At 45.4% G+C, this 14,288-nt stretch overlaps 1 protein-coding gene across 1 annotated transcript in view; it reads left to right on the top strand.

The window, feature by feature from the left end:
- LOC120913476 (mucin-17-like) overlaps positions 1-13,341 on the top strand; it is a 28,705-nt gene extending 15,364 nt beyond the window's left edge. Inside the window, exons 3-4 of the mRNA XM_040323440.1 lie at positions 11,880-11,968; positions 12,413-13,341. Coding sequence (XP_040179374.1) covers positions 11,880-11,968; positions 12,413-12,475 — 152 coding nt within the window. The 3' untranslated portion in view covers positions 12,476-13,341. The remainder of the gene's footprint in view (positions 1-11,879; positions 11,969-12,412) is intronic.
- The last annotated feature ends 947 nt before the right edge of the window (positions 13,342-14,288 follow it).

Below are 14,288 nucleotides of genomic sequence, written 5' to 3'. Positions count from 1 at the left end.
ACGCGCATTTATGTTCCTGAGGTCCACAGGTCACTCCCTTAATGTCAGGATTCGATCTCAGAGCAATGGCCAGAGTTTCGATGGTCATAGCAAAAAGGAGAGGGGAGAGAGGGCATCCCTGTCTGGTCCCCCTGCCTATGGAGAAGGAGTCTGAGTATCTGCCACATTCTATATTTTTTAAGCACCTCTGCTCCCCTAGAGAATAAAAATGGTGGCTGTTGAAATTATTTGTTTCGCACGATATGTAAACAATTGTTTTGTTAAAAAAAATGTAATACATTTTGGAGAACACAAACATAATATAATACCCCATTTTTTGGGTAAAATATAAATAATGGTATGCCGAGTAATTAGAAACCAAATATTACACACACACCCAAACTATGGTACATTAATTATCCATAGATGACAACCTAAACTCTTTACAGCTTAACAGTTTAGAGTTACACAGGAGGTCTTGCGCTAGAATTATTGCTCTCACTTTGACGTTCGCTTTTAACGATCTCTGTTTACATATGTGTGCAGGCTCTACATGAGTGTTCGCATTTACGCATGAGCATGGGAGGAATTTTGTTAATTAATATTTTTTTTAAATTGTACCTTTAAATAATTTTTTGGGATCAAACTTATTGCTATCACACGGGATGTTGTCCATAGCATGGGCTGCGACAGATCCTTATTTTGAACCCCATATCTCCCTGCTGGCCTCCAAAGCATCTGATCAAACTGAGATCAGATGCTGTATGACTCTAAAAACTGCCAGTAAACAAACAAACTGGAAGTGATGAAATCCTCAATGCTTCAAGTTTCAGACATCAAAGAAGAGGTACGGGAACTTTGGTTATTCTACTCTTCCCAGTGAATGTGACCTGACCGTTTTCCACCACCTGTAAAAGTGATTGAGTGGCTTTATAGCCGCTCAGATCACTTACCAAAAAGAGAACTGGCTGCTGAAAAAAACCAGTAATAGAATCATGATTGTAGCTGCAACCATGATCCTGGTATAGCCACTTCAACCCGAAGCAGTATATATAAGGCCTACGGGTGGGAAGAGATTAAATCTGAATGTTAGTATTAGTAATGCTATTGAAGTAAAAAGGGAAATAATATAAATAAATCACCAGATAGCCTACACTAAGTATGTGAATAACATCAGTACAAATATATATAACAATTTAATGTGCTGCTCACATCTACTCATCTATATAAATGCAACAAAATATGTCTTAATCGTGTGTGACAAAATGTCCCCAATATTGTCCAGTTATAATATATCCCTTCCTTAAAGGGGATGTAAAGTCAGAAGATTTTTTATCTTAATGCTATCTACCCAAGCCCCATCTCTATCGAGCGATGTCCACAGGTCCCTTGGCTGTCGCAGACTCTCCCTCCTGATTGGCTGAAACACATCAGCAGCGCCATTGGCTCCCCTTGCTGTCAATAAAAGTCAGTTAGCCAATCAGGAGATAGAGGGGACAGGGCTGAACCAAAGCTCTGTGTTTAAATGGACACACAGAGCTGCAGCTCGGCTTGGGTGCCCCCATAGCAAGCTGCTTGCTGTGGGGGCACTTGACATGAGAGAGGGGCCAGGAGCACTCAAGAGGGACCAGAGAAGAGGAGGATCTGGGCTGCTCCGTGCAAAACCACTTCACAGAGCAGGTAAGTATAACATGTTAAGGAACTGAAAAAGAGAAAGTGCGGCGCGCAAAATATTACTCTCGGTATGCTCAAAAGATATAAGTGTACATATAACCTCTGTGTTATACTTTAAATTAATTAAATTGCAAACATAATATGAAAACTATACAAATGATTAATCAAAGTGATAATATAATGCAATCATTGACTGAACAAAATTGTGTTATTCAAAATTTGGACATGATCCAAAATAATATGTGTAGGTTAAAAAGGCACCAAATGAATATAGTGAATAACTAACCAATATTATATAAATAAATATAATAAATACAAAGTGAAGCACCAAAGATGGAAATAAACCAAAAAAGTGCTAGTAAACAAATGAAATATAAAGTCCAAAATTGATCCACTGTGATAAAAGTGACTCTGTATATAGTAGTCTGTAGGCCAGTGGTTCTCAACCTGGGGGTCGGGACCCCCTCGGGGGTCAAATTATGATTTGCCAGGGGTCACCGAATCCTGGGCTGTTCCTGAAGCCCGCGCTGCTCTCCCAGCCTTTTCACGGCCATCCAGCATGGCTGTTCCTGGAGCCCACACCCGCCCACTTAGTCTCTTCGCAGCACGCCCATTCTGTTCACAGCATGGTTGGGGGGCAGAGACTAGAGGTCAGCTGACTGGTGAGGAATGTGAAGTGGGAGGGGCTGGAGGAGACCCTATCTCCTGATTTCGGCATAGGTGTCACTGCTACGAGACACTTGAACCCGAAGACACAGTGAGTAACACTTATAGATGCCATTAAAAGTCCCTACGACAGTTCTCAGATCAGCAGATGACCTTGATCAAGAGCACCTAAGTTGGCTGATCAGAACTCTCCCCAGCACTGCCACTCATCCCAACTCCCCACCAAGGAGTAAGAGAAGGAGTAAAAATAGAGAATACATGGAAGGAAAAGGAAAAAGAGGGGGAGGAACAAAGAAAAGGGGACAGAAAGAACAAGAAAGATGGCAAAAAAAAATTAGGATAAAGAGATAAAAGAAGAACAAAGAGAGTGGTACATCCTAAAATGTACCATAAGGGGATTTAATACTGTACGAGTAGAAGGGAGCGCTAAATGTCTGTGGGTTAGGAGTGCAAATTACGCATCTTGCCTTGGGTGCTGACAACCCACGCTACAGTTTTTTTTTTTTTTTTTTTTTTTTTTACTGTTGGGGGTCCCCACAACTTGGGAAATGTTATCAAGGGGTCATGGCACTAGAAGGTTGAGAACCACTGCTGTAGGCAATCCACCACCATGAAGATCAAAGGCTTACCAGACAAGATGGACCCAGCAGGGCATTTGCCTGAAGGATCGAATGAGCTTGTTGGTGTAACACCCCCAGGGAGAGGTACAGCAAGCACAGCTTCCAATGGGGCCAGACAGTGAGACCAGGCGATGATATTCCACTATATTGACATCAATGAGTATCCACCATAGGTTTAAGCAATGTTACTTCATACACAAATCCTCCCAGTGTAACATATGTTAAAGCGGGAGTTCACCCATTTCTAAAAAAAATTTTTTTCTTCCCCTAGATTCCTGCTCGTTCGGTCTAGGGGAATCGGCTATTTGTATTAAAATAGGTGCAGTACTTACCCGTTTTCGAGCTGCATCTTCTTCCGTCGCTTCCGGGTATGGTCTTCGGGAGCGGGCGTTCCTTCTTGATTGACATTCTTCCGAGAGGCTTCCGACGGTCGCATCCATCGCGTCACTCGTAGCCGAAAGAAGCCGAACGTCGGTGCGGCTCTATACTGCGCCTGCGCACCGACGTTCGGCTTCTTTCGGAAAAGCGTGACGCGATGGATGCGACCGTCGGAAGCCTCTCGGAAACCTGTCAATCAAGAAGGAACGCCCGGCTACCGCGCGGCTGTATGGACGTGTGACCGCGCTGCTCCGTTCAAGGGAACCTAGCACTTAGCTACAGCGGCGGATATTCCGCCCATCACTTGCCCCATTCTCGCCGGAGGGTTCGGAGACACGGGTGGCATGACCCGCAAGCGAAAAGAGGGGTCCCAGCCCCGGAAATTGGAAGAATTCTATCCTCCCAAAAGCCGCGGCCTAAAACAAGATGGCGCCGGCGCCGGCCTGGAGGACGCATCCCCTACCTCACCCTGCAGCTCCCGATCAACGGCCTCGAGCCCGGTGATGCATCCAGGCCCCACACAGCACTCTCCGGGCGGATCGTCCCCGGCCGACAGGAGCCCTGCCAAATCTAGGCCTCGCCTGGAGGCGAACACCAGTCAGGTGAGCGGAGGGGCTGAGGCCCTGGAGGACACGAGGGAGCTAATTGACCCCTTCACTGCCTTCCCCACATCAGGGAAGGCAGTGTCTGACACTACGTTAAAAGACATGCTTGTCTCCCTCAGAAGCTCCATGCATGCGGACATGCTGCAGTGCATGAGAAATTTTAAAGCAGATGTAGGTGAGCTGGGGGAGAGAATCACCCACGTTGAAGAAAAAATGGGAGAATTTGCATCCTCCCACAACTCACTGATTGATGCCCATTCTGAACATGATAATGAAATAGCCTGGCTGAGGGCAAAGGTCGCTGACCTCGAGGACAGGTCAAGGCGTAATAATGTTAAGCTAAGGGGGGTCCCTGAAACAGTGCTCCCCGCCCAGCTACAGAAATTTGCCAGAGGCCTGTTGCAGCAGATCCTCCCTGATGTCTCTGAGTCAGAGCTGCAGATTGACAGAATCCACAGACTGCCCAAACCAGGGTTCCTGCCTGAGAATGTACCCCGAGACGTCCTGATGAGGATACATTTTTACCAAGTTAAAGAGCAGCTCATGGGCTCTTTCAGGAAAGTTCAACAACTCCCGGAACAGTTTGCTGGGCTCCAACTGTTTGCAGACTTATCACAATTCACTATGCAGAAGAGACGGTCACTGGTGACGATCACCAAAGCTCTGCGCAATCACAACATCCCCTACAGATGGGGTTTTCCAGTGAAGCTTACTGTCACTCATGATGGGAAAGACACATCCATTGCCAGTCTAGAGGAGGGCCTCTCTTTGCTCCGATCCCTGGATATCCTCCCGGCTCAGACACCCCCTGGTCCCATGCCATCTGCCAAGATTGATCAGCACTACCAATGGCAAACAGTCTCTAGGAAGAAAAGAGGCAAGAAGCGCACTGAGTGATCCTTCCCCCTACAGAATGTAGTGGCTCAGTAACCACACCAAGGTTCCCACTCCATCCGGAGTATTCAGGTTGTTACGTTCCTTTTGATCCCCCTTCATTATGATTATGGGTAGAAACTCTACCCTCTGGTTCTTGCTTTTTCAAGCTTTTTTAGTGGACTCTGTGTTTTTTTTCTCCTTTGACTCTGACCTCTTTACCTATTCTCCTTCTCTCTGGACGTCGGACTCTGTTCTACACCGGAAAGATCTGTATATACCCTCTACTCTCCCCACCGCCCTGGGAAGGCTGGATCCACTCAGCACTGAACGCTGGCCGCACCACAAGATGAACTGCTTTCCACGGATGAAACCAAGGTACTGTTTCCATTCTCGTTTATTATTCCCAAATGGCGGTTAAAATTGTGTCCTTTAATGTGAATGGGCTTAATCACCCCGCCAAACGGGCCTCGGTCTGGAGAGAGGCTCTGGCCCTCCAGGCAGATGTCCTCTGCCTTCAGGAGACCCATTTCTCCACTGACAACCCGCCTCGCTTCTCACACAAACGCTTCCCACACGTTTTTATGGCCTCTACCCCAGCCAAGAACAAGGGTGTTTTGGTAGCTATAAAAGACTCAGTGGCTTTCAGCTTACAGCAAGTTCTTGCAGATCCTGGGGGGCGATACCTGGTCGTGGTGGGAGAAATTAACAACAAACCCTTCACTATTGCTAATGTGTACGCACCTAACTCCCATCAGCTCCGTTTTCTGAAAAAGACCTATGCTAAGATTGCCTCGGTGAAACGAGGGTCCCTGGTAATTTGTGGTGACCACAACCTGACAGTTGATTGTGCCCTGGACTCCTCCTCTACATTGAAAAGACCCCCTCCTCAACTCCAGCAGCTGTTGCACTCAGAAGACGTCTTTGATGTTTGGAGGTGCCATCATCCAACCGAACGTGACTATTCCTTTCACTCAGCCAGGCACAATTCCTATTCTAGAATTGACCTCATACTGGTTGATAAGATGCTTTTACAGGCAGTGTCCTCCTCCGCCATCCACAATATAACGTGGTCAGATCACGCTCCTGTCTCTATAACGGTGGCGGAGGGGCACACTCCCAGTCCTGCATATCTTTGGAGGGCAAATTCGAGAGTGTTTCAAATGCCTACTCATGCTACTACCATTGCTAAATGTTTGTCAGAATTCTTTGCAAATAATGTGGGGTCGGTTTCTGACACAACTACTGTGTGGTGTGCCCATAAGGCAGTGGTTAGAGGAGTGATACTTCAGATCTGTGCAAGGGAGAAGAGGCAGAGGACACTGAGAATGACTCAGCTCCTAGATGACATCAAAAAGTTAGAAGCTCAAAATAAATCCTGTGCTAATGCAGCACTGGGGAAAACCCTCTCGCAGCGTCGGGCAGAGCTCAGGTCCTTTCTTATTGAGCAATATGATAAACATTTCCAACGGCTGAAATTGAACCATTACTCGTCGGGCAATCGGGCGGGAAAATTTTTAGCCCAAAGGCTCCGAGCAGTCCGAACTAAAGCTAAGATCCCTTTCCTGATCCATCCGACCAACAAGCACAAAATTATCAATCCTAAAGACATAGCGAATTCCTTCGCCGATTATTATTCGTCCCTGTATAACCTCAGGGATGACCCTGACACTCCACAACCCTCCGATGACAAGATCCAGGAATTCCTGGCTAGTGTCAACCTTCCGTCCCTCTCTCAGTCACAACTTGACTCTCTGAATGCTCCTATCTCGGAGCCTGAAATTAGGAAGACTATCAGCTCACTCCCTCTAGGCAAGTCCCCCGGACCCGACGGTCTTCCGAACGATTATTACAGAACGTTCCAAGACGAGCTGGTCCCAGCTCTACATACCCTATATGCCAAAGCGGTGTCCTCTGCCTCCTTCCCTCCCGAGATGCTCAAGGCGTATGTGGTTACTATCCCAAAACCAGGTAAAGACCCCACCACTCCTTCCAACTTCAGGCCGATCTCGCTGTTAAACTCCGATGTAAAATTATATGCAAAGATAGTGGCCCATAGAATTTTATCTGTCCTTCCCTTCCTTGTTAAGTCTGACCAATCTGGCTTCACTCCAGGGAGGCAGGCGTCAGATGCTACAAGGAGGGTGTTGGGGGTTATGCAACATGCTAGATCCTGTCGGACGCCTTCTCTGCTACTCTCTTTGGATGCGGAGAAGGCGTTCGACAGGATACATTGGGGATATATGAAAAGCACCCTGGGGAAATTTGGGTTCTCTGGGCCGATACTCTCGGCAGTCCTCGCTCTCTACTCCTCCCCGTGTGCCCAGGTGTATACCTCAAACCTACTCTCAGACACCTTTTCAATATCAAATGGCACCCGTCAGGGGTGTCCTCTGTCCCCCTCAATTTTCAATCTGCTGATGGAGCCGTTGGCGGAGAGGATCAGGTCCCACCCAGGTATTGAGGGCTTTCAGATACGGCATAGGTCTCATGTCATCAATCTGTTTGCGGATGACATCATCCTCTTTCCGACTTCTCCCCAAGTGTCCCTACGACATGCTCATGATACCCTACAGGTGTTTAGTGAGATCTCATTCTACAAAGTTAATTTTACCAAATCGGTTATCCTGGGACTGAGCGTTCCCTCCCCCTTACAGTCGAGACTTAAATTGAGTTTCCCCTACTCCTGGGCTAAATCCCATATCTCCTATCTGGGCCTTAAGCTGACCCCGGACCCAAGTGATTTAGCAAGTGCCAACTACCCACCCTTAATTGATAAATTAACTAAAGAAGTTTGCAGACTCGCCAATGTAGAAATGTCCTGGTCTGGAAGACTGGCGGCATTTAAAATGCTACTTCTTCCGCAGATACTCTATGTGTTTAGAACTCTCCCCATCCCTCTACCAGCCACATATCTCAAAGCCCTAAACACACTCCTTTCCAGATTCATTTGGCGCTCCAGACGTCCCAGATGCTCTAAGCCGCTACTGACTAAACATAGGAGGGCCGGAGGTATGGGACTGGTGGACATTAGGGACTATTATAGAGCGTCTATTCTGACGCAACTTGTGACTTGGATGACCCCCCAGGCTGATTCAGTTTGGGGGTCCATCGAACGGGCCCTGGGTCCAGCCACCGGCCTCGATCTTCTTCTCCTGGCAGATGTCTGGAGACCGTTTGGTCTGCGGGACCTCCCGATTACTATCCGGGCCTCACTGATGGCCTGGAGGGCTCTGAGGGAGGTTCAGTTTCCTACTTCTGAGTTAATAGAAGTCCCCATCCCGTTGGAAACACTGTCTCTGGTCATCCCGAACCTTTCCCTATCCAGTTGGAGGGCAAGGGGGATTGGAATTGTTCAGGACTTGTTCCTGGAGGATGCCCTTCTCATCTTCAAATCCTTGGAAGACAAGTTCAACCTGGGCTCCCCAGACCATTATGCCTATCTTCGCATCTCCCACTTCCTGAACTCATTGGGATCGTATCGTATATTCATGGCTAGGGAGGTGTGGAGTTTTTATCACACTTCCCCAACACCCCGTAAGGGTATTTCATTTTTCTACAACCTCTTCCAAAGCAAGTTGCGCTTTGTTAAATCTCAACCCTTCAGGAAGTGGGAGTCCGACCTAGGAATGACAATCACGGAAGCTCAGTGGACTAAAGCGTTCAGCTCAATCTATTCCTCCTCTAGATGTATCAACCACTGGGAGCTATCCCAGAAAATAGCACTTAGGTGGTACCTCACCCCTTATAGAATCTCCAAATTTGGAAACCAAAGTTCCCCGTTATGCTGGAGGAATTGTGGCGGAATAGGTAATCTATTCCATATGCTATGGTCCTGCAAGCATTTGACTAGTTTTTGGCACTCTATCTTCCAATATATATCTAGGATCACAGGTATTCTAACTCGGCCCAGTCCCAGCTTGGCGATTCTACATGTGGGGATAGAAATCTTCCCTGTGGATTGCAGAGCGGTGGTGACTCATATCCTCTTAGCAGCTAGATCATTGCTCGCACAACAGTGGAAAGCTGACAGGGCCCCAAACGCATCAGAGGTTCTCCTTATGACACAGACACAATACACTTTTGAGTCTCTTCTGGCCAATAGAAGAGGGGTGCGACGTAAATTTGATGCCCTGTGGAAGATATGGACTACATGGTATATGGTTAAAAACTGATATCTGACTTATTGATATTTGGTTCACTCCCGTAAAAGCGGACTAAGATGTTCTTCTTCTGATTACAAACCTACTCCTCACCATCTCAGCCTTCCCTCCCCTCCCTTCCCTTCTCTTCCTCTCTCCTCTTCTGTCTCCCCTCTTCTCTCTCTTCTCCTCAGGTTTTACTTCCTATGGTTTAGCACCTTCCTTATTATCGATCTCATCTCACCTCAATAGAGGACCGATAAACTGAAGGGTCTAACAAGTTAATTTGAGTTGCTCACACTGGTGTCCTTGGATGCATATAATGGAAATGTGTTATATTGTATAGTAGTATGATGGTTAATTTGGTCGTGGTCCCATTGTGGGGGCCGCTCCCTTGCTGCCGTATTGTGTATGTATCCTTGCTCCCTTGGCACCAAGTGTATGTTTGATGAAAATTTTTTCAAATAAAAACAATTTATAAAAAAAAAAAAAAAAAGAAGGAACGCCCATTCCCGAAGCCCATACCCGGAAGCGACGGAGAGGATGCGTCTCGTAAACGGGTAAGTACTGCACATATTTTAAAATAAATAGCCGATTCCCCTAGTAATAACGAGCAGGAATCTAAGGGGGAAAAGTGCCCTCTAAGGGTGAACCCCCGCTTTAAGGAGAGAAATTGGGCCACATAGTATAATTGAGGAGAGAGAAGTGTACTGCTGCTTCTTCTCCCCCAGCTCTTATGCAGCTGAAAAGAGAGGGAATGTGATCATTTATAAAAAAAAAGGGGGAAACATATATTATATATTTTTGTATATATATCTATACAAAAATATTTTGTCATTCATTTATATTTTAAACTGAAAGGGTTGTTTTACAAGATGATTGTTTACAATCACTTTAAGGCCCCGTACACACGGCCGAGGAACTCGACGTGCCAAGCACGTCGAGTTCCTCGTCGAGTTCTGGGATGAAGCCGCCAAGGAGCTCGGTGGGCCGACTTCTCCCATAGAACAACGAGAAAATAGAGAACATGTTCTCTATTTTCTCGTCGAGCTCCTCGGCGGCTCCATCGAGCCAAAACTGTACAGACGACAGAGTTTCTCGGCAGAATCCGGGTTTTGACCGAGTTTCTCGGTGAATTCTGCCGAGAAACTCTGTCGTGTGTACGGGGCCTAAAGCCCTGTACACACGGTAGGACTTTTGGCCAACCAACTTCAAAATCTGCAACTTTTCAAATTTGTCCGACCGTGTGTACGCTCCATCAGACCAACTTTTTCTGGTTTCATCCAACAAAAAGTTGGGTCTGCGAACGGACCAACTTTTCGGCAACAAAAGTCCGATGGTGCTTTGTGTGACCGTGTGTACAGCAATCCAACCAACTTTTGGACAAAGTGCAAATACGAATGCTCAAAACCAATGTTAAAAGCAACAAACAATAGCAGAAGTTAACCAAAGGGTGGCGGTAAAGAGCAGAAAATAGCAAAAAAAAACACATGATGTTAGGAAACTTTTAGAAAAGTTTGCAGAAAAGTCTGACTGTGTGTATGCTATGGGTGTGGCAGGACAAATCAATTAGGACAAAAATCCAAGGGAAATTTTGTTGGATGTCCTACCATGTGTACGGGGCTTTAACAGATTTAGCCCTGGTTCACACTGGGTACGATTTGGAACGATTTGAGATGCGATTTGACATGTCAAATCGCATCTCAAATCGGCGGCAATTGTCGGCAATGGCACTGTCCTAATCAGTGCGACGCCGCATCTGCGATTTCAAAAAGTAGTTCCTGTACTACTTTTTGCGATTTCGGGCCGCGATTTACATTAAATTGCGGCCGAAATCGCAGCAAAATCGTGGCAAAATCGCAGCCGCGAAATTGCGGTAAAATCGCGCATTTTACCGCGATTTTGAATTCGCAGCAGTGTGAACCTAGGCTTAGATACATTATCAAAGTGAAGCCAAACTCTAACTAAAACGTTACATGCAGTTGCACCAAACAGTTTATTTTGCGTTGGGGATAAAGTTTTACATAAATAAATAAAAGCTGATCATTGTAAGCACACCTATCAGTGGTAAATGGTTTGTCTCTATACTCAATTTTTTTAATTTTCAAGGGAGCTTGTTCTGTTGAAAAACAACAGGCTTACTGGCAGGATCACCAGGTATAAATCAAAGAAAAAAAGTCTAAAAAATAAAATAAATGCAGCCACCACATGCCGCGTACACACAATCATTTTTCAGCATGAAAAAAACGTCATTTAAAATGATTGTGTGTGAGCTGCACTTCGTTTTTCAGTTTCTGAAAAATGACAACATTTTTGAACATGCTGCATTTTTTAACGTCGTTTTAAAAAATTTTGTTTTTCGGGTTGTAAAAAATGATCGTGTGTGGGCTAAAACGACATTTTAAACCCATGCATGCTCAGAAGCGAGTTATGAGACGGGAGCGCTCGTTCTGGTAAAACTACCGTTCTTAATGGAGTAAGCACATTTATCACGCTGTAACAGACAAAAAAGCGCAAACCGTCTTTTACTAACAAGGAATCGGCTAAAGCAGCCCAAAGGCGAATAGAACTTTAGAGTGCCGTCGTACGTGTTGTACGTCACCGCGCTTTGTTCATCATTTTTTAAAAATGATGGTGTGTGGGCAACGTCGTTTTTAATGATGAAGTTGGAAAAACTTCGTTGTTTGGACATGCTGAAAAACTGCGTTTTCTTTCTTGCTGAAAAATTATCGTGTGTACGCGGCATAAGAATTGCTAAGCTGCAATATAATAAATGTTTAATGTTATAATAAATGTTTGCTTTTGGGTACTGCTCTGATTATGTACCTACAATTCTATAATCTCCAGGAAGCTTATGTCTCGTTGGCATTTGCTCTGCACTTTTCTAAATTTTTCTATTTTGCCTTCTGACATTTTCACCTCCTATTTTTCATCTTTGACAGATACAGATGACCTTCCTTTTTGGGCTATTATTCTCATTGGACTTGCCTCGGCATGTGGGATGTTCTGTACTTTTTGGACATGCTGTGGGGTAAGTACAGTTCATCCAGACAGTTCTGTTCCTACTATTAGGCTGGGTGAGAATTTTGTCTCATGCCGCATACACACGATTGGACATTCGGACAAGAAAACCGTGGATTTTTCCGACGGAATGTTCGCTCAAACTCATTGAACTTAATTTTTCTTGGCTCGTCGTAGTGTTGTGCGTCACCGCATTCTTAACGTTTGGATTTTCAGACAACATTTGTGTGACCGTGTGTATGCAACTCAAGTATGAGCCAAAATTCAATCTGAAAAAAAAACCACAGTTTTGTTGTTGGAATTTCTGATCGTGTGTACGCGGGATTAAGCTTGTTTTTTCTTTTTGTATTAATGTTTTACAATCCTTAATTCATGACATAGCTTGCTATTATGCATAGCAGAAGCCATTTTTGATAATTACTTATACAGGCTCTTTTTTCTTTTCTTCTGACAGTTGTTGGCTGGTCGGCGGAAAGATCAATATGAACTTCCAGTGTATAATGTGCATAATATATGAAGAAGAAAAAAAGATTTGAAAGGTGGTCACTGAATGTTTAAGATTTCTCCCTGAAAATTTCAGTCAGCTTCATACAGTGATGCACTTCTAGAACTATCAACTTCCAGAATGAAAACAATAAAGTGGTTGTAAATCCTTATATATACCCAGTGAAGTGACTGGCCTCCTGTGATACACAGAGAAGAAACAAATCCTCCTGCATATGTTGTACCTATTTATCTGTAACCCTGGCTGTTCTATAGCTGTTGAAAGTACAACAGTGAATGTTACACACAGCACAGCAGAGAGCATGGAGCTGAGTGTAATCTGAGGCCTGAGGGGAGTGAAAGGACACACCCCTTCTACACAGTCTCATAAGGAAATATGCACAGCTGAGGCTTTCAACAACCTGCTGTGTTGCTGAAGGAGGGTGGGACATCTTCCGGGATTGACTGATGTTGGCATGGACTGGCAGAAGTGACTCATGCTGATAGCAGAGACAGAGATCACACTTGGTGCTTTGGATGGAGACATGTACACACAATAGAAGAATATGCTGTGTTTATTCTTCATTTCAGAGGTTTACAACCACTTTTGGCAATGTCAATACACCACACATGAACTTAAAAATAATTGACATTTCTATCTGGAGAAGAATACAGAGGACAAGGGGACAGTTGTTGCTTATGAATTATAAAAGATGTCACATGAAGCATGAAGTTCTGGTTTACCACTCCCGTGGACAAGCTAATGCGGTAATTCACCAGAACAAGTTCTTTGTAAGCATAACGCAGAGCCTTTACATTTAGGTCACATGACTTAGAAGGGCCAATAGAGGGCTTTTGGATAAGTCAGTCCCCTCACAATAAAAGAGGGAGGTCATAGCAGCCATATACTGTATTTGTGTTTTATACAGTGCCTTGAAAAAGTATTCATACCCCTTGAAATTTTCCACATTTTGTCATGTTACAACCAAAAACATAAATGTATTTTATTGGGCTTGTATGTGATAAACCAACACAAAGTGGCACATAATTGGGAAGTAGAAGGAGTAGGTGTAATGTCGCGTACACACGATCTGAAATTACACCAAGAAAAGTCTGATGTGAGCTATTGGTCGGAAACTCCGACCGTGTGTATGCTCCATCGGACTTTTGCTGTCGGAATTTCCGCCAACAAAAGATTGTCAGTCTGACACCCCGCAAATTCCGATCGTGATGCTTCTTACCACGTGATCAGCTGTGACCAATCACAGCTGATCACAGCGTGAACCAGGAAGTGCCCGTAAATGGCATTCCTCGGTTCGCGCTGACAGGGAGAGCCGATCGGCGGCTCTCCCTGTCAGAGGGGGCGGGGTTCTGTGCTGATAATCAGCACATTGATTATCAGCACCGCCCGCTCAGATGTATCAATCACCTGCCAACCAGTGCCCAGCAATGTACCAACATTAAATTCTGCCATTACCCACCAGAGTGCCAATCACTGCCCACCACAGTGCAAATCAGTGCCCAACACAGTGCTAATAACTGCCCAGCAGAAACACCTGTCAGTACTTATCAGTACCTCATCATCAGTGCTGCCCATCAGTGCTGCCCATCAGTGCCACCTGTCAGTGCCAATCAGTTCTGCCTATCAGTGCCAATCAGTGCTGCCTGTCAGTGTCCATCACAGTCGCCTGTCAGCGTCCATCACAGCCGCCTGTCAGTGCCCAACAGTGCCACCTATCAGTGCACATCAGTGCTGCATATCAGTGCCGCCTATTGGTGCCCATCAATTCTACATATCAGTGCCTCCTCATCAGTGCCCATCAGTGCCACTTTATCAGTGCCACTCA

Source organism: Rana temporaria, chromosome 9 (assembly GCF_905171775.1).
Source record: "Rana temporaria chromosome 9, aRanTem1.1, whole genome shotgun sequence".
Classification (NCBI taxonomy): domain Eukaryota; kingdom Metazoa; phylum Chordata; class Amphibia; order Anura; family Ranidae; genus Rana; species Rana temporaria.
The sequence above is the reverse complement of the archived record's forward strand: the minus strand, read 5'-3'. Positions and strand labels throughout refer to the sequence as shown.